The sequence below is a fragment of the Passer montanus genome, unplaced genomic scaffold (assembly GCF_014805655.1).
Source record: "Passer montanus isolate IOZ18808 unplaced genomic scaffold, ASM1480565v1 scaffold32, whole genome shotgun sequence".
In the NCBI taxonomy this organism is placed as follows: domain Eukaryota; kingdom Metazoa; phylum Chordata; class Aves; order Passeriformes; family Passeridae; genus Passer; species Passer montanus.
In genome coordinates this window covers 2,807,323-2,827,752 of record NW_024367930.1, presented here as the reverse complement: position 1 = coordinate 2,827,752, position 20,430 = coordinate 2,807,323, and the positions used below count along the sequence as shown (strand labels likewise).

General features: G+C 40.1%; 1 protein-coding gene across 6 annotated transcripts in view; it reads right to left on the bottom strand.

Annotated features, from left to right (window-relative positions):
* Positions 1-20,430, bottom strand: part of HECW1 (HECT, C2 and WW domain containing E3 ubiquitin protein ligase 1) — a 249,286-nt gene that overhangs the window by 19,043 nt on the left and 209,813 nt on the right. For all 6 annotated transcript variants that reach the window (XM_039714992.1, XM_039714993.1, XM_039714991.1 and 3 more), the window contains 5 exons: positions 20,191-20,274; positions 19,087-19,196; positions 16,860-16,980; positions 15,364-15,477; positions 12,438-12,590 (listed from right to left, as the gene is read on the bottom strand). In XM_039714992.1, the coding sequence (XP_039570926.1) occupies positions 12,438-12,590; positions 15,364-15,477; positions 16,860-16,980; positions 19,087-19,196; positions 20,191-20,274 (582 nt within the window). The remainder of the gene's footprint in view (positions 1-12,437; positions 12,591-15,363; positions 15,478-16,859; positions 16,981-19,086; positions 19,197-20,190; positions 20,275-20,430) is intronic.

The window sequence follows — 20,430 nt, the reverse complement described above, 5'->3', positions numbered from 1 at the left end:
CCCACTGCAGCTGAGTCACAGGAGATTTAATGTACTCTGGTCCTTATCATACAGCACCAGAGCAAGGCAGGACCCACAATGACCCACAATTTGGTACAGGGCTCCCTCTTAACTGGTTCAATGAATGGAGCTCTACTTTATATGACAGTTTTTCCTTGGATTCAGATGGATAATGATGTACCTTGAAGAGATTGTAATCTGTGTGAACAGAGGAAGAGCAGTCTTTATAATTCTATTGGGAATGCTTTGGGAACCATGCCTTGTGGGCTAAATTAGGTATGATAGAAGAAACTTCAAATCCTAAAAAAAGGAAGTACCTGATGAGATTAAAAAGATTGAAAATCTGCAAACCTTATATTGCTCAAATACATCAGCTGCATTTAAGTGTGCCCTTCTTGATGCAGTAGCTTGTGAAAAAATATTCATAGTGGGACTTGAGAGATATAAATATAGCATGGTTCACATAAAATTTGAAAATGTCACTTTCACAAGACTTGCTTTCTGTAAGTGAAATTTACACATTCTGTTGCACCAGTTTTGAAACTCTTGACTGTTTAATCATGCAGATGAACTTTTGGCCACCTGAAAGACAAGCTGAACAAATGAGGCTACACTGTGGTCCAAGGTTTCTGTCCTTGGCAGCTCTTCTGAGGAAGAATGATATTTGTCAGGTGGATCCACCTGGAGAGCCTATTAGTCCTTTCACAGTGGGAGAGACTGGAACTAATCTTGATCGTTATTAGATACCAGAGACTCTAACAAGAGGAAAATATTTAGAAAGGCACAATCATGGGAAATACTTCACCTTGAACATGCATCTTATTAGACAACAGAGAATTCAGTCACAAAACAAAAATTTGTAGGAAATTGGGCATCATGGATTCAAGAGATTGTAGTACAGCTTTTTTTAAAACACTGTTAAAACTGCCATTGTTATGAAGACACTACTGAACAACCTGAAGGCCAGAAACTGCTGATTAAAGGAATTAAAAATCAATTCTTATACTCTAGTGATTTGCAATCTTTTGATATGAGTGGGGGACACAACATACAGAGGAAAATGTACTGAGTTTATGATTTCTGAATTTTGTTGTTATCACCAGCTCTAGCACTTTATAAACAAAGAACTTCTTTTAATGCATGAAAGTGATAAGAGTATATATTTTGCAAAAAGAGTTGACCAGCTAGATGGTTACAGCAACTCTGCCTGGGTTCATACATTAAGAATTTTAAGCAATACTGGCAGTGTGTCAGGCATATGCTCCAGAGGTATGTGTTTAGATGTTGGCAGTACACATCCTTCTGTTGGCTCAGTGCAGGACATGGCCAACATGTCCTACATGAGCTACACCTACAGAGAAATGATCTAGCAGAAGATCAGGTCACCTCTACAAAACCTTGTCAATGGATCAAATCCACACCTCTATCTATCAGCCTTCATCAACAAATGCCTTTCTTTAATTTGGTGTGCATATTTAACCCCTACTCACTCAAATGAAAGAACATTTGAAGGGACTAATGGGATGACATGAAGCATTCTTTTGTCAGGAAGGTTGAGCCAGGCAGGCTGGGACAGCTCACGTGTTCTCTTTATCTGACTTGCATCTGCAAACTCTGCAGACTCCTCTTTGCCACTGTGTCATTTGGCCTCGTGGCAAATGTGCTCAGTGTGTCTGCAGGTTCAGAGGTGGATGCTGTGGCATTCCAGCACCATGCCTCTTCAGTTCAGGAATCTGATGACCTCATGTGTCATTAATATGAAAGGAATGGCTCTTACAAAGGCTGGAGACAGAAGTTCATGAAGTCTCAGCACATTAAAGAGAAAAGGTAAAATAACTCCTAAATTAGTCATAGAGGAGAATTCCGATGTAAGGAGTAACAGGAGTACTGTCGGCTCATCTCCTTTTCTTATATCTGTCTCTAATACAAAGAATCCTTAGAGAGACCAAGATAAAGTGTTGGGTCACATTTGCACAGCACCTCCCAATGCCGCACTGACTCTGGTATCTAACCACACTGACATCCCACACGAGAACTTACTCCAGATCCCTACATGCTTCTTTTGAAGGAATGGTAATGACTCACCCCAACCAGGTTTTGGTTTTACCTCCTGTGCATTGAGTTCTAAATACTGAAATTGATCTTATCTCATATATGGTCAAAATTCATTCCACGTTTTCAGACAGTTACTGAATTTGTAAGGGGAAACTCATATTTCCTCACTGTGAAACCACAGAAAATTCTGTCAGGTAAGCTTCATTTTTCAATCCATTTTTCAATTAAAATTTAAAGAAAACATTTAGGACTACTGACATGGAGCAACTGTGTGTGCAGATTTCCAGCCTGGAAACTGATGAATTTTAAATAGTTAAGAATCTACTGGGATTGATTCCTGCTGCCCCAGCAAATGTGACTGGGATTTAATAGAGGATACATTCTACTCAGAGCCAAGGCATTTCATTCAAGCATCAAAAGATCAAGAAGCATATTCCATGAGCCTCTCTTTGATAATCCTGTCTGCTTATTATGCCTATAAAACTTAGGAGTTTCATTGATATTTTCAAGGAAATTTGTTACACTCAGTTATGAAAGCATTAGCTTCTCTTAAGTAGCCCCTGCTGTAAAGTGGAACAGTCCAGCAGACCTGTTTGTATAGTGTCATAAAATACAAAGAGAGTGCCCAGAGAGGGTGGGAAATATAGGTGCATCACCCAAGAACTGAAATTAAATAAGAAAAGAAAAAGGATGAAAAATGATTTTCAGAAAGAAAAGCAACTTGGTACAAATAAAATTCCTTTATCTTTCAAATCTTGAACAGATAATTTTCTTTAGACTAAAAAAAAGCTATTCTTAAGATATTTTTACTTGCAGTGGGCACCGGAATTTCATATGATGCGTAACTTTATGTGAGCCAATCTCTCATTTTATTGCTAATTTGTGTATATATTTTCTGCTGCAAAAGGTCAGTACGATACTGGCACTTCAGTAAGTCCTACTTCTATTTTCTGGATCTATCCGCAAGTAGAACATGTTTCTGTTTCTCAGTACCAAGGAGCAGCCACATGAAAAAGAACTATTGCCTACATGTGATGGAAATGTGAACTATCCATGGCCTTCTAAATCTCTGGAGCTCATGAATCCTAAATTAGCAACTAAACCTCAAACCATTCCTGAAGGCTAAATTACCAGCAACTGAAAAACAAAGATATAATCCAAACCTTATTGCTTCTTTATTTAACCTAATCAGATCCTTCAAGTCTTTTCCTTGTCCCTAACCTAGCCATTTGTTCACTCAAAATATCTTTTCATCTTTCTTATATCCTGGCTATATCCACCACAAAAGAATTGACAGAAAAGGTTAAAAGACCAATTGTGTCATGGAGAAGAAAGCACGAATTTATGGCAAAAGTTGCACGCTATTCTGCTTTATCCAGAAAATTGAGAGGCAAAGATAATGTAGATATGGAAAATTAATAAAATCCCCTTGGGTTTCTCTTCAACACAATCTACCAAATGTTTCCTTTCCTCCACATAGTAGCTCCAGATAAATGCTCACATGGAAAAAGGGTTCCAGCTGCATTTGCTCAGCACTGCAGCCAAGTCAGGAAGCCCCACACTGGAGTGGCTGGAACTGGCTTCTTGCACATCAGCTGAACTGTGCCAGAAGTTCTTACTGCAGGTACAGGAATTCCTCTGCATGGAGCCATTGCAGGCACACCAGCCTGAGCACCAGACACCATGTGGTGGAAACGGAGAGCTGATTTCCAGGTCTGCCTTTAAACTAGTAAGGAGATAAAAAAATGAACATGGTCTCTCTCTGTAAAAAGAAATCTATGCTAGGTATCATTCTACCAGTAACAAGTTCCACGAATGCAGGGGTTTGGAGGAGGAGTGTGGCAGGTGCTGAAGTGGCCATCTCTGCTTGCAGAGCCATCTCTCAGCCTCATGACCATGATGTACAGTCATGCTCCTCTGGGAGAACCCCTGCCAGAACACAGCAGCACGAGCATGACTAACCTCCATCAGCAAACAGGTTGCCTTTACCTTCTTTTGCTGGTACAAGGGATAAGGCACACTGGCCTGGGAGACTCTTGGCAAACACTCCTCTGCCCAGCAGCCACGGAGGAGATACAGCCTGAGATATGAACTACTGGCTAGCAGACAACAAACCTCTACATTTTGTGGTTCTCAAATCCTAGACTTTATTGCTGACTGGCAAATCTCAAAGCAGAGAGATCAGCTTCCAGAGGAGATCAGTGCCAATATTTCATGTGAAAATTGACAAAACTTAAATACAAAAGTAGAATAACTTATCTGAAGGTATCCAGAAAACAAGTGATAGAGACAGCAATGGAATCACAGTCCTCTGAGTCCCTGCTCCATTTTAGTTTTTGAGTCTATTTGGCATTTTATATGTTTATCAGTTTATCATCAGTTCCTTGTAGATCAGTTCAGTCTGATGCTTATGAGTTGTTTCATTTCAAACAAGCAAAAGAACATTTTCATCAAAGACTTTGATTTCTCCGTTAAAGACTTGCAAAGAGTTTTTGGTGGGGACTTTGCAAACCTATGAATTGGTGAAGTTTCAGACATTGCACGACTTATGTTTGTTTTCCATAGCTTAGCCATGTGTTGAAACAAACTAGTCAAGCAACAGGGAAATCCACAGATTTAGTCATCTGCTAGACAAGAGAGTCATAAAAACACAAGCTCAATGACTGCACATTTTCCTTCAATGGCTAACTGCAAACACTGCAGCCACAATAACTGACTTATTCTCAAAGGAGGCACATCCTTTCCAGCCTGTCTGGGGAATTTAAGCATGAGAGAGACTGCTCATCATAAAATCCTCGTAAGCACCCAGGAATGTTTACTCCATGTGATGAGGGGTGATGTAGATATCCTTGAGCTAAGTGCAAACAGCTCACGGGCAGTGCAGAGCCCTCTGGACTTACCAGCCCTGTCCAAAGCCACACACTTGAGTTTGCATTGTGCTGCAACTCGGCTCATGATCCCTGTCTCTCAGGATGAGGATTATCAATTGAGTAAAGTCAGAAATATGTGTGCTGATATTCAGACATGCTATTTTAATTGCTTGGTAGTCTACTGTAGGTCTTGTTTTGCAAATCATTGAATACTTCCAGCTTTTATTAATACCACTGCAAACTAACCACTCTGACCCTCTTCTGGGAACATGCAGAATAGCAGAACCTTTGCATTTCTGAAGCCTAACAAAATTTTTTTACTTTTCTTTACAAATCTTTCCAACACAATTGAATAATTCCAGTTTCTAGTATGCCATTTTCTGGAATGGAAGTCATAAGTCACAGTGTAAAAAGCTTACTTCAATAAGCCACAAGATACTGAATGCATACAGAAGTATGCATTCAGTATCTTGTGGCTTATTGAAGTAAGCATTGATTCTTGCTATCACATGAACTTTTCTCATAGAGGGTGAACAGCTTAGGATTTTTCTCATCCTCCATAATTTTATTAGAATTTTGAAAAATGTTCCTATTCCAAGTTGGGAAAAACTGACAAACATTCCCTTTCTCCCTTTAAAAACATTCATATCAGATAAAGTTAAATCTTTAATATTCCCCTTTTCTGGAATTCAATGTAACACTAAGGTAACACCGAAACTAAGAATAATTTTCAATGAACAAATGAAATTTCTAACTTTCAAAACATCCCAGGGAGAGGCCTACAGAAACAGAAATGCCTATGCTACTCAAAAATACCCAAAAATGAACTTGGGTGATTTACTGAAAACAATATTGCTCTACAAGCAGTCTTTCTTTCGATGCATGAATTGTGTTACTTACAAAATAAGGTTATCTTGGGGATTTCTGCACCTGCTTTAGCTGAATTTTCTTTACCTTACGGAAGTCTGAATAAAATGCAGTGAGAAGTAAGGAGGGGGATGATGACTGGGCAATACTTCATAGTGACAGCTTAGCCTTGCCCTTCCAGTGTGGCTGGAAGAGGAGATAAGACAACATTCATCACTCCCTGGAGGTTTTCTGCCACTACCAATACACAGACAATCACTGCCCATCCTGCTGCTCCCATGACCACCCTGATCCATGCTTGGGGACAGCATGGATCCTACCCTTCTGTCCTCTGCCACATGCAAGGTGCAGACACTACAGAGATTTTCATGTGAAACCTCCCTACTATGGGCAGATTTAATCGGCAGTGTTGCCAAAGACTAAATGGCCCAAAGCAAGGGAAAAACCCATAAATATGACTTTTGTAAATACAGAACAAAACAGAACAGCCGCCTTTCCCTCAAACCAAACACTAATTTGGAAGAAGTGCTAGAGAGACTATGAGACTCAGGGAAGGGAAAAGGGGTAGAGACTGTGAGACATCTCTTCTTTCAACTCATAAAGCAACGCCAATCTGATCCTCAAAAGAGCTTGGAAAAAATTCTCTAGTAAGACACAGAAAGTCAAGAGTAAGGTAAATATAAAGCAGAACATTTTTTAAAAGAAAAAATGGTTGCTGTACGAGCTCAGTTAGGAAGAATGTTTTTTTCTCCTTCAGTTTTGGTCTGCCTTTAATCTTCCAATTCCTCCTGACCCTTAATAAATAATTAACCAGCTGTTGAGGCAGGCTCTATGTGATACAGTCATACATCAAACTTAATAGGAAAATCAAAGTTTACTTAAGTACAGGAGGAATTGAGAGAGATCACAGTACAGCAGCAAGAAGGAATTTCAGTAACATACCCTTTTCACACAGTGAAAAGGCCTTATAAATTATTTTAGCTGCACATTTATTTTAATATCATTCTTGTCCAGAAGATTTACAATAGTGCTTGAAAATTTCTCATGCAGACATAATTTATTTAAAATAAGATATTGCTAGTAATTAAAATTTATAGTGTAACATAACATTAAATGCTTTGGTTTTCTATGTGCCTTTCATCTGAAAATTTCAAAGCAGTTCCAAGCAGTACTGTACATCAAACGGAATTCAAGTTGATTACATACTAGGAAATCTCTTCAGATGGAAACTGAGGCAAACAGGCAATCGTCTAATTTCAAAAACAACTGGATGTAGCCTGATGCCTCACTCTGGGGTGCTTTATCTGATTTTTAAGGGGATGATTTTTCAGTGTTTAGCATAAACAAGCCCTTTCAAGACAGCTGCAAAATTGGTCTCCTAAATTAATTCCTCCCCCAAATGCAGACCCACACAAGTGGCCCTTTTAAGCGCAAAACCAAATTCAGTGTTTCTGACTCCCTGACTAAACAGGTATTGGGCCATATGTAGGTTGCCTGCCACAACAGCTGAAAAGTCAGAGAGATTCATGAGTAATTCAGACCACATATTCCCAAGAGCTCCCTTCAGTCAGTGGAGAGGAGTAATGGCTGTTTCCAGACCTCCTGCTTAGATGCTGTGACTACATTTCTCCACTGTTTCTATAAAGAGCCACGGAGTGTGTCTAAATCCATCCTATGAGCTGGGCTGCATCAGAATACAACCCAGTAGGTCATAAGGCAGTTTGTCACTTTCTTTAAAAACTCTTTAATTGAAATAATTCAATCTCTGTGTAGAAGGATAATGGAGGTTTGTTTCCTATAGATCTGTCTCTGATGGCCCTACATTACCACACTGCAGTAGCTCCCAGCTCCTCCGATGCATTTCTGCACTTCCCAGATTGGAGTATCTCCAGTTTCTCCCTTCTGTCTCCCCTGAGTTTGCACAGCTCTGCCTCACATCCCCAGGCTACTGAGCAAGATGATGTGGCTGGTTTGCAGCCTGTGCCTGGGAGGGACCTGTTGGCTCACTCATGCTGCCTGGCCAGCTGTGAGGACAGCCAGCACAGATCCCTGCTGAGCTCTCCTCCTGCCTCTCTGAGCCACTCTTCCGCGGATCTGTCCTTTACACAGACACAAGTTTGACAAAGCTTTTAGGAAATTATTATCTCCAAGACGTTTACCTTCCTGCTAGACAGGTCTTAAACTGATTAGGAATCTGTCTGATGGATAGGCAGGGCAATTGCACAAGGCACAACTCATAAGGAAACCGGGGTAAGAAAACCAACCAAGCTCTCTAAGGAGAAAAGACAGCTGAAGCTGCAACATTCTCAGCTCTCTTTGGGTTTATTATAACAAAAAAAGGAAAAAACCAACACCCTGCATTCTCTGGCACGCTAGAGATGGATAGTGCTGGTTATGTGGTTTCTCATTTACACAAAATAAATAAAAGGGCCGCTCAGAGGTTGGCTGGTGCTATGCCCCCACAGTATCATGTAGGCAAAGGGAGCTGCCTTTGCCCGTGTGCCAGAACACGTAAAAGCAACACAGGCAGTGCCATGCCTGAAGCATCAGCCCTCCCTCTCAGATGGGAGACAGCATGTATTTGTTCAGCTCAACCAGTTGCAGTGAACATGTCAGCTGACTTGGAGCACAGGGAAAGCAAGATCTTGTCTGCATGGAGAATGGGTGCACCAGGCTTCCATCTGCCTGCAGAATGAGATGCAGGTAGACATGCAAGTCTTCTGTCTGACTCTGCTCAGTGGCACAGACAAGAATATGAGAAGGGGGACTGGAGAGAAGAAAGAAAATTCATTATGGGAAATGAATGAAGAAAGTCCTGCCCCAAAGCAGTTCTATATAAGCATCAAGTTATAGAATTCATCAGGACAACGTGGCCAGCAATAATCTACAACTTTAACTTCTGGAGACGTTAGCACTGGGTCTGATTGTATCATGTCTGCGGTCTTCAGTAGGATTCTGAACAAAAATATTTTACTCACAGGTCTTCAACTTTCTAAAGGTTCTGAGAAACAAATGCATTAATTTTCATAAAAATAAAAACAAACAAAACACAATAGGGCTTCTCTGAGATGGATACAAAATGCTAAGTATGATTACCAAGCTGTAAATACCTCTAAGATAACTGTAGCACTGGGGTGCTGCTCTCTGGCTGCATAAATGTCACAGCAAGGTCCACAAATGCTTACTATTACAAAAACCCATGCTGTCACTAATTCACAATGAAAACACAGAAAAAAGATGTTTCAAGTTAAGATCCCTCAGATCTCCAAATGAATGTCTGTGAATGATTTTTTTCTGTCTAGGCCATTTGGCCTTTTATGCAGAGACTGGGCTTATTTTCACATTTTTTTTCTTCTGTTCCACATTTTGTCCACTTATGTGGAAAAGGGCGAAGTGGGGGTGTATTTCAGAAGATGTTTTCAAATATCTAGGCAAAAAGCTAGACACATTTACCTAGATCAGATAGAATGGCTCATTACTGGCACAGATTAAAAGAAGCTTTTCTGGCTATGAGCTTCAGGTACACTCTACAGCATGCAGATAAAAATACGTATCATCAAACTTCTTTGGTCTAGGAGTTATATCTTTCCTTTCAGATAGAGGGGGATTTAAAATATTTTAACTTTAAAAATGTGTGATATCTTATATTTTGTGTGTTCAGTATGCACATATGTTAACTGAAGGAAAAAGTCTTATTCAATGGAAGCTTGCAGGAAAGGTGTTAAATCTCAGTTTCTCCATAAATGAGAAATATTTTCCAGTCATTATGTCTCTTTCTTAACTTGGCATATATACAACTAGTCTGTGCTTTGATGTGCTCATTTTGGACTCAGAATGCTGTTTGTACAAAGAGCAAAGCATTAAATAAGCCACTAAAAGGGGCAGAACTGTAACTTTTAGGCTGGGGAAAAAGAGCAATGTATTTCTCCATTCTGCCAATGTGAATAAAACTTCACATTTTTTCATTTTGTTGTATTTATCTCAAATTCACCGCTGTTCACTTAAGAAAGAGAAAATGTAAAATAATTTTGAGCGCATTTTATTTCTAGCTCTGTTTCTTAATAGATCTTTGTCTGGAGAGGTCTTGCAGAAGTACTATAGAGAAAAACAAGTCAAGGGTAGATTTCACATAAATAACAAGCCCCATAGCACCAAAAAGCATACAGTTGAAGAAATCTGCAAATCTAAACCAATTGTGGTTGTGCAGTTTTCATGACTCACATCAGACTTCAAGGTTAGAAAAGACTATGAATATTAATTACCTGAGACCCTGGAACTCTCAGACTGATTCATCTATGTTAGCTGGTGCTTCATAACAGATTTGAGAACAGGAAAGTGATATCTGTTTCTGGCATGTGACAGGGAGGAGGCTCTGCTGGAATCTTATCAACAAGTAAATCTGAGAAACAGAAGTTCTAGCTCTGACTTTGATGAGAATGAAGAAAGCCTGGGAACATCAGAAAACCTCATTCCTCAGGAACAAAGCAACAAGGCAGTTCGTACAGAGTCCTCACAGAAGTTAGCTTGTAAAGCCTTAATGGGAGAATTGAACTCAGTTTCAAAAAGGTTGGTCCAATTCCTGTCTTTGCTGGCTGCACAGAATTCTGAATACAGGACTCTAAGATTACACATGAATAGCTGAGATCAGTCACACAGTATAAAAACATTTAGAATGTCTAGATATCTATAAGCCAATCATGAAACCTATCAGGCTAATTATAAACTGCTGGTCTCAGGCAATTACTCCCATAACAGGTTCATGAAGTATTTCCAAGCACTGACTGCATTGTTTATCTTTCCCTTGGGTTACGCAATCTTGCCCTATTTACAATAATGCACGTGCAAACCTCTTCATTCATGGCATTTATTTCCTTCTGCAGGCCGAGGCCAAATTTATCTTTCTTAAAAATAGGAAAACAAAAATGTCTGAAGGACAAATAACATTCTGCATGCAAGAAGCTGGATTGATATGTGCAGTTGGAGAAACAGCCTATGTCTCTAACTGCTGCTGATTTTTGAGTTAAATGCTAACTGCTACAGGAAAATCATATTGGGTATCTTTCTGCTGTCCTGTATACCCAGGACACCTTTATAAACATGCCTCTTTCATGCTGAAATGTCCCAAGGCACTGAGGAACAAAATGAAGGGGATCAAGAACAACATATATGTTTTGCAGTAGGATTTATCACTTAAGAAAATTGCAACTCTTTGCAAGGACAGTGTTTATAACACATAAAAGCCAAGGGCATGTTTCACCTGCTGCTGAGATAACGTGGCAACATCACCTCTGGATATACAGGAGGCTATGAAAAAGCTTTGTCACAATGTGGGCAGAATGATCATGGGTTTGCACCTGCCCAGCTGGTCCTCTTCCTGGAAGACAAAATACATCTCCACAAATAACAGCCTCCTAAACCAGAAGTTTATCCATGCTGTCTGTTAAGATAGGACATAGGACAGACTTTATTTCTTCTGGAAAACTAGGAAGGCTCCAGATAATGTCTAATGAACAGCATTGCAGTGGGAGGTGATCAAGTTGTAAGAATTAAGCTGCTCTCTTCCTGCTAATGTCAGTAGAGAAACACTCTAAAGCAAGGATCATTGTTAGCTCCACTGCTGGAAATGATAACACAAAAAAAAAATTCCAACAATTTAGAAACCAAGCAACATTCCTTTTCCCCTGGGCAACTTTGACAGAGGTGACAGTACAACTGTTCTTGATCTCCTGCCTGCTGTAAACCAAGCAAAGGAGGATCTGTTCACAAGACTAGAGGAACATGTATTATTTGCAATTTAAAAGGGGTCTGCCTCCCATTTTAAGAAAAGTATCCCTGAGAGGAGCCAGTGAGATTGACAAAGAAAACCATCATAGGAACAAACTCATGTGGCAGCACTTCTTTGACACAATGAAATCCCACAAGGGACCAAGCGATGCCTGGGGCTCGCAGCCTATGCTTCACTTAACCACATCTGAAACTACCAAAGTGAAAACAACTCCCAAAGACAGACAGATCTGGAGGCAGAAAGAGAAAATGAGGACATCACAATATGCTTTCAGAACTTTTGATAAAGAAACAAGATCAGAAACTCATCTGTTTGCACACATACTTAGTAAGCTAAAATATCTGCTCACTCTTCCAGCCTTGCCCCAGGTAAGCATGGACACTCTGTCAGGGAAGAAACTGGAAACTGCTTTCATTGGGCCTTTTTAAAGGCCTGTGGTAGGAAAAGAGCAGCAATGTGGCTCTCAGAAAACATTATACAGCTTCCAAGTACAATGCTGTGTGATGTACAGAAAGGTCAGGATGGCTCTTCTTAGAAAGGGACCAAGAAAATGAAGACTGGATTAAGCAGAGCTCTTCTCCCTGCCCTTTTTATATTCACACAGAAGTTCACAAACATCAAGTCCCAAGTAATGCCAGCAGGATATTTTAATAGTAGTACTTCATCACAACTGCTTTTTCAGAGCCTGCTCTTGTATTTATGTTTAGTTCATCTCTTCCTTTTCACAACCTACTTCTCCACCTCTTCCCAGAATTAGCAATATTGTATGTACTCCAGTCTAAACTGGGTGCTTTTGTTTTGCTTTTCCATTTTTTTATTGCTCTGAAACAATTGTTCAGTTCTGCATAAAATGTTCTTACCATTCCAGGTGATTTTCAACGAAGGCAGACATGGGGCTGATCTGTACAGTGTAAGTGTCGTTGGCTGAATACTCAAACAGCCCATAATAGGGATTGAAGAGCTCCTGAGACAGAAGGAAAAAGAATTCTCGGGAGGGGCCACTGTAGTCCAACCTGGAAAGAAAAAGGTAGAAAAGACAAAATGAGGCTCCTTACCATTTGAATGATTTTCCTGGTTTGCCTACATTGGCTGCTGCCTTAGTGCAGCGGCCAGTGTAGTCAAGTGCTCCTAACATAATTTATCTCTCCTCTCAAAACTTGATTCTGAGTCCTGAACAAGTTGCAATGCCAAAACTTCACCAATATCCAGGTTGATCTGGGAGGAATCATAACTGGGACACACGCCTTAAGTAGTTTACTTTCCTTTGTTCCAAAAAGCTCAGCAAACTGGAGGTACAAGGCTCAGCCTTGCCTCAGCTGGCTGGCCAGCAGAGGGGTAGCTTTCTAGTGAGTGGGTTTGAACTGCCTGTGAACACCTGGGTTCACAGACCAGAAAGCCTGGGCTAAAGCAGAAATTGCTCTGACCCTCCTACACCAAGATGTACCCAAATCCAGACCCAAGGATGTTTTTTTCAGCTACAGAAACCATAAAGAACAAGACCAAGTCCCAGCAGAATTGTGTCTCTTAAGACAGAATGGTGATTCTTTGCTTGTTCCATCTAAGCCCTTCCAGTTTTGTTATTTTTATATGGTACACCTTAAATTGAGCTTTGCTGTTGTATGAATTTGCTACATAGAGAATCTCTTTTTTTTCCTTGAATTTTTTACACTCAACTTGGAAAACAAAGGAAAACAAGACTACAAATTTTTCCTGAATGCATTAAATGAAAACTGTGGTGGATTTATTAAAAACAGATCATTCTCTAATAATGGTGAGTAGGTTTTTTCAATGTAAAATAAACCTACATATAGCAATATGAAGAAATTATCTCTAGCCATGTATCATGTGTGCTAAAACATTTTCTGAGGTGGACACTATTCCTTCTACTTAACAATTGTAAAGTAAGTAGATAGCTCTGCAACTGGACCAGAATGGTCTGTACTATGAAGTTAAAGAAGCATAAGGGAAAGGGGTTGAATAATTGATTTGTGCAACTAGAAAGATGGCAAAGGGTAGATGGGACCATCCTCCTGTGTTTTATATCTGGAGATTCAGTACTCTCTTTGAGGAGCTTTAGCTCTAGGATAATGTGATGACACAAAAGCCACGCCTGTAAAAGAGGATGGCAACAAACTCACATGACCCACTAATGCCAGCCATGGACCAGGTCTGGTTCTAGGGACATCAAAGCACTGGGTTAAGCCTGATAATGGCTGAAGTAAAGAACTACAAACAAGAGGTATCTATGTTCAAAAACCTCCAACAGGAGATTAGCTATTGCATTTCTGGGCAACACACTAACTCATCATAAAGCCTTTGTAGTTCATTTTCAATGGCCTTTTTCTTTGAATGATGGGAAGCTGTGCTCATATAGCATCATGTGGCCATACAGCATCAACTCTTCAGTAGGGAACTGGCATCTTGGAGTCCTTCCAGCAGAATGTATATTAGCATTAAGCAGCAGAAACCCTGGAGGAATGTATCTTCAGATGTAAATGAATCAGTGAAGAATGAATGAATTTGCACATTAAATTGGTTTGTAATTTCTCCTGAGGACACCATGCCACACAGAAAACAAAATGACTTTGGCAGTATTAGCATTCCAGAATGCTATTCCAAAAACATAAACTGAAGTGTGCTACACATTTATGCTTTACTTGCAGGCCAGAGGCAAGATCAGCTGTGAAAGATGACCTCTGCTACCCAGTATTGAATCAATAGAGAATAAAAAGTAAGAGTGAAAAAACCCTGATGCTGAGGTCACTGAGTGACTCTCTTTGAGACTCTTTGAAACTTCTGTTTCCCACTGTACGTGTACATAACCTGTCATGAGACAAGGGACAGAAGCCCTTCACTTGCCATGACATCTCAGAGCTGATTGTCAGCAGTTGCTGGACATGTTGAGAGTTGCCTCAGGTACTGTCTGGTACCTTTGGAACTGAAATCCTACACGCATTGTTTTTGAAAAAGAAGAAATTTTACATGCAAAGCTACTGAAATGCAATTTCATGCCTTTGTCATATGGCATACTGGAAGCATAATGGTCTTTCCATTATGAAAACTTGTGGATTAAGCCTCCATTACAACATCGCTCTTGAGGTGAGCCAGGGTGGCTTTGAAAGGTTGTGCTTACATTTGAAAACAAAAGGTCAGGGGTTGGCTTTCATCATACAAAAATGGCTCATGGGTTTTTAAGAGTTGTAGAAAGCTTCCTGAGAAAAGGCCTTCTCAAGAAACTTCTACTGCTTTCAGATTCCAACTGCAGGAATTAAATTTTAAGGACTAAACAGCATTGTTTCTCACTAAAGATGAAAACAAGAAATCCAGATATAACAAACGTGGATAACAAATCCACATTAGTTGGCATGCAAAGCAAAAATTTTTAAAGCATAACCAGACCTATTGTGAAGAGTTAGAGTAACAAACTGGATAAAGATCTGGTTTCTAACTATAGCACTCAGACCGATTCAGTGTGTAAATATAGGCCTGGAGTTGGGTTTTCTCTTCCAGCCTGTCAAAAAATCTACAGCAAACAAAATGACAATAGATTTAACCACTTAAACTGTCACTTTGAGACATCTAGATATAAGGTGTTATAGGAAAACAAAACATTATTGTTATTGTTATTTTTAACAAATGTTTGAGTTAATTAAGATGAATCACTTACTCAGAGGTAAAACAAAACCAAAGAAACATTACATAACAAGAGAGGCTCAGCCTTAGTCAACTTGGTGTTTTGCAACATAACAGCTACTTCAGAACTGAGAGCGTTCTGTGGTTCCCTACCCTTCCTCGCCGACAAATGTGACGTAGAGTTTGTTCCGCTGGAGCTCCTTGCGTGAATACGCCATTACCTGGTTGAAGGTGCCTTCCAGCAAGTGGTCACGCCGTATAATTAACCTGCAAAGGAAATAACGATCTGATGATTGAGTCCTGTGTGAGCTTGTGAGGCTGAAGGTAAACAACAGCTATAAAGAGAGACATTTGTTCCCAGAGAACTTAATAAAATGGCATCTGCTGGTGCCCGTGCTACTTGACCATTCTGGGTTTCCTTTGGCTTTTCTATGTGCCTTGAAGGTGAATTCCTTCACAGTGCCATCATTAGGTTCAAAGTACTGCTCTGCTGATAACACTCTCTGCAACAACCCATATGTACAAATTTGTATGGCAGAGGGGGCTGTGAGTTTCCTGGGTATATGAAGTCCCAGCTTTCTGGAATTGGCCCCAAACACTTCCTGGATTTAATCCAGTGAATGTCCAGACACATACTGCTTCTGTGGCAGGGGAAGCAAAGGGAGTTATCAGCCTCTGTTTATACAACACATCTCTCATTCCTTTACTAATCTCTACAACAACTTAATGAATAGTACTTTTACACACCATCTGTGCAAGAAACCCTTCTTGTTCATATGTTCATGGACATTTTAAAACAGACCTTCTAAAATATATTTTGTGTCTTCCTTGGACCCAGTCAGCAGGACACCAAAAGAGGCAACCACCAGCTAGGACTCCTCAGCTCTGTAAGATCATTTTGCTGATGACATCTGCCTGGAATAAATTGCTTGGCTTCATACTTTTATTTTTTCCACAACAGATGTCCTTTGGTAGGAAGCCAACCTGAGGCATAAATTCAACCAGATGCCCAGGAAATACCTTAGAAACAGCCCACAGCCTTTGGCAAAGTAGGATAACTAGACTGAGCACAAGCTGGTACAGACTCAAAAGCCAGCTAACAAGATGTATGGAAAGAAACTCCACAATCAAAAGAGAGAGAACCCCAAACACATGAAGACTGGCAGAAATCCATCCAGTTCAAATCCAGGAGGGCTATCAACACAAAGAACTATGGAAAGTTAAACCTGCATGTACAGGATCATGTTCTGGTCCTGAGTTACACTGATATCCTGAGTTATACATATCTACTGATATGTAGATCCAAAGAATTTGGAGTCATCCTGCCATTGCAATGATATAGCTGTGGTTAATATCTGGTGGGTGTTTGCCTGGAAGGATAATTCTCCTACTGGGAAATTATAGGTAGGAATATGAATATCCCTGTTAAATATGCAAGAAATGGGAGTGTAAGAGAATACTAATGTTTAAGAAGGAAAACTTCCACACAAAAGCCTCTTGAAGGTCACTCTTTTGTAGGGTATATGAAGATCTTATCTCAAAAAATGCAATCTCCAGGGTGTTTCACACTCCCTACCCCTGTCTTCATGAGTTATGAATGACGAAAGACAAAGTTATGTCCTGTTAGACTGAGTGATTTTAATACTTACTTAATTTTCCCTGGACCTTGCCCATACCCTTTGGCTTCAAGTTTTCGATAGAAATTGCGCAGCTTGGCTTCAAAGTCCCTCCTGTATGGAGAAGGTGCCCTTGCACTTGCTCGCTGCAGCCCTGGAGGGAAAATAAACAGCATCATAAGGTGTAAGGGCCTTGACATTCTTCCAAATCATGCAGCTGATGTTTCTACACAGAACCAGTTAATAAATGTGTTAGGAACTTTTTGCAGATATACAGTGCACTCAGTGTTATTTTTGCTCTATCTGGCATCAATAGAATTGTAAGTTCCTGTAATTCAGTAATTGAAATGAACTTCCAGGGACTGTATCCTATTCACTAAAAGTAGTGTTAAGCTCACCTTGTGTGTGCCCTTGTGTTGCCTCTACCTTTAGCTGTTACTGAATGGTAAGTGAAGGATCAGAAAGGCATGAGAAAGACTAACACACGTATCTACCTTTCATAATCAGCGGCATTTAGGTTTTCTTTTCCTTTTGCACTTTTAAGAGATCTCCCTCCTCTGCACTGTACAGGAGATCTCCTTACTTGGTAGGATTAAACCTCTGAAACTCAGAGCAATGCTTCTCACTGGAGCCTACCAGCTCAGCCAAGCTGGGAGTCAGGTTTCCCTGTGTTAATCTTACTGTATATTAAACACTTCCAGCTATCAACACAAAACCCCTCTGTGGCATCAAAAAGGATTTCTGTCAGCAAGAAATGCTACATTTCCCTATTATGATTCACACATAACAGCAGATTTTTCAGCAATTTAGAACCTGTTTTGTTTTGAAGGGTGCATTCTCAAAGTAGGTGATTATTCTTTTATAATCTTATAAACAAGTGCCATGCCATAAAAGGCCAAGTAATGGATTAATGAAATCCCATTTACCTATCTCATTATAAAAGAAATTAAAACACAGTCTTTTTATGAGAAATCTAGCAGCAAATGCTCCACAAGAAAGAAAAAAAAGCCCATCACATTTAGTGGGAGCCCAAAGTATCATGGTTGCCATGAGGGAAGGACATTACTGTCTCTGCTGGTAAAATAGAAAGGTGTACTAAAATACATCCAGCACAAACAGAATCCCTTGCAACACTTCTTTCTTCTGTCAGCCTTTTGTTTTCCCCCAGGACATAAGAGAAGGGGTGCTCTCATGGGCTCTATAACCAGGACACAAATTAGCAGTAAGACAGTGTGTTTCTGGAAATGAGTATTTGCCCTTGTGTTTTCACAAGAACAGTCTCCTAAGTCACATTTATGCTACATACTTGGATTCTTGTCCTGAAGGAGACTTGCTTATGACCTGTCCTGATATAGACAAGGGGAACTTGTACTCACAATGGTGTTAAAACTCATTAATGAAAATAGGACATTCTGACAGAACACTGTTCTCCTGTAGAGAAGGGCTTAGCATTTAACTTCTTCACGTCAAAAAACCTTTCAATTTTCCACATCCACATCCAAGATTTGAACTTCTCTTGTCCCTTAATTTTGTTAGAAATCAGATAATTTAAATGCATGCTCAAAAACCTCTGCCAAAAATGGATTTCTTCAGATCATATTTCTGTTGATTCTCTCAAAATGGCCACTGGACACAGCCACGCAGTGAGGCTGCGGTGGGGGTTGTGTCTCTTGGCAAAAGGGAGACATTAGCTCCTCAAATTTCTATAGCATAAACAATAACTACAGAGACATAGCACAGCTGGAAATAACCTTCTCAGACAGCATGTCTTTCTGGAAAATGTGTTTCCTGTCGAACCTAAGTTAATGGGTTCAACACGGGAGGTCAGGCTAGATGATGAAGATGATCCCCTCAGGTCTCAAAATGGAGGTGCCTTGGGAAGAAGAGAAGTTTTTGGAACACTGAGTGGAGGAGACTGAACTTTACAAGAGTACGGGAAGTGCTGCAACACACCTTCAATTTGGAAGGTGCTCTTGGCTGCTGTCACATAAAATGAATGTGTTTCCATGTCAGTGACTTATGCTTGGAGTACACCACTCTCTTATCCTAATCCTTTCCAGCGATACAAAAAGGTATGTATCAGTAGATATACAGCAGCACTGGAAACTGATCCAGCAAAAAAAGCAGCTGGGATCAGATTCAGAGTGGGCACTGGAATTAGCAGGCTGACAGTTGATGCTGGCTCTGAGTCTCCTCTTTTCTATTTATCAGAAGAAATACCACAAATGCAAAATTTTTTTCTAATTTTCCATCTCCTTACCTGGAGAGTTTTGGGGTGATGAACAGGGTGAGCAGCGAGGAGAAAAACTGTAACCTGGATGGAAGGCAGCCTGCAGTGGTATGTAGGACATGATATCCTCTTCAAAAAGGCTGCGTGCAAAAAGTCATAAGGAGAGATTTAGTTCACGTTCATCACATGAAAGAACGTAAATACGCAGTATGGTGCAAGCTCATTGTGTCAGATGTTTGGGTGCATCTCTGAACTCAGGGATTAAAAAAATCCATAGGTTTCCCAAAGACAGCCTGGTCACTAGCAATGAAGAACAAAATCAATTTTAATAGATGTTTCATGCTAACATGATAGCTCAGTCACTGATGGAGAGTAAAGACATGAAGTTACATAGGAAACAGGAGCACCTTCAACACATTAGCAGAGAGAAGTAAAGAAGTGCACTCAGTCTCCCAGACTCTTTTACTCGGGCCACTTTCATGTAGTTCAGTGCTCTGACTGCTTGAATTGAAATGATGGGAATAAGCTGTAAACTTCTGGCATTAGGCAGTGCTATTACAGCACACCAATCCCACCTGGGTAATGCAGCATTTCCCATCTCAGACCAAGACAATAAGTTCTTAGCTGCACTGAGGAGAAGTAGAACTTAAAGACTAAGCTCTCTGGTTCCAGTAAAAACTGAAGCTTCATCTTCATTACCCAAACAATGCCCACAGCACTGCACATTGAGGTTTCATGCATGTGTGGCAGCACTGCTGCAGCAAAATTATCAATTTCATGAGCAGTTACATTATTATAGTAAGAAAGACGGGATTTTTTCCTCTCTTTTCTTGTTTTTTCTTTCTTTAAAAAGCAAGATTTTTTTTTTCTATTAGAAGGAAACGTTTTTGACCTGATTCTTTTTTATCTGCTACTTGATAACAGCCATACTGCCTGAGCTGGCTGGATTTACTGCACTGATGGAGGCTGCCTTCCAGGAAGTACAAATTGACAGATACACTCTGGCTGAATCATTTTGGATGGCTATCAGTATGACCTGGTTTAACAAAATCTTTTCAATTATGCTGAGAAAGAGCCAGAAAGTTTCTCTGGTACTGTAAGTAATGACATTATGCTATTGATCGAATTGATTACCTCAGCAGAATTACTAAATCTGCATCACACGACAACTTTTCGAGCCCATGTGTACCCTCTGTCCGAATGTAATGGATCTTCTCCCTGAAACATAAGTGATATTATGGAGAGGAGAAGAAAAAAAAATACAAAACCAGAAAAAAACATGCCATTATCACAGCTTGAGCCATGTATAGGGTAGTTATTCTTTGGCATTTTGCCAGTTTCTGTTTATCTCCTTATAAAAATGGCAAACATCCT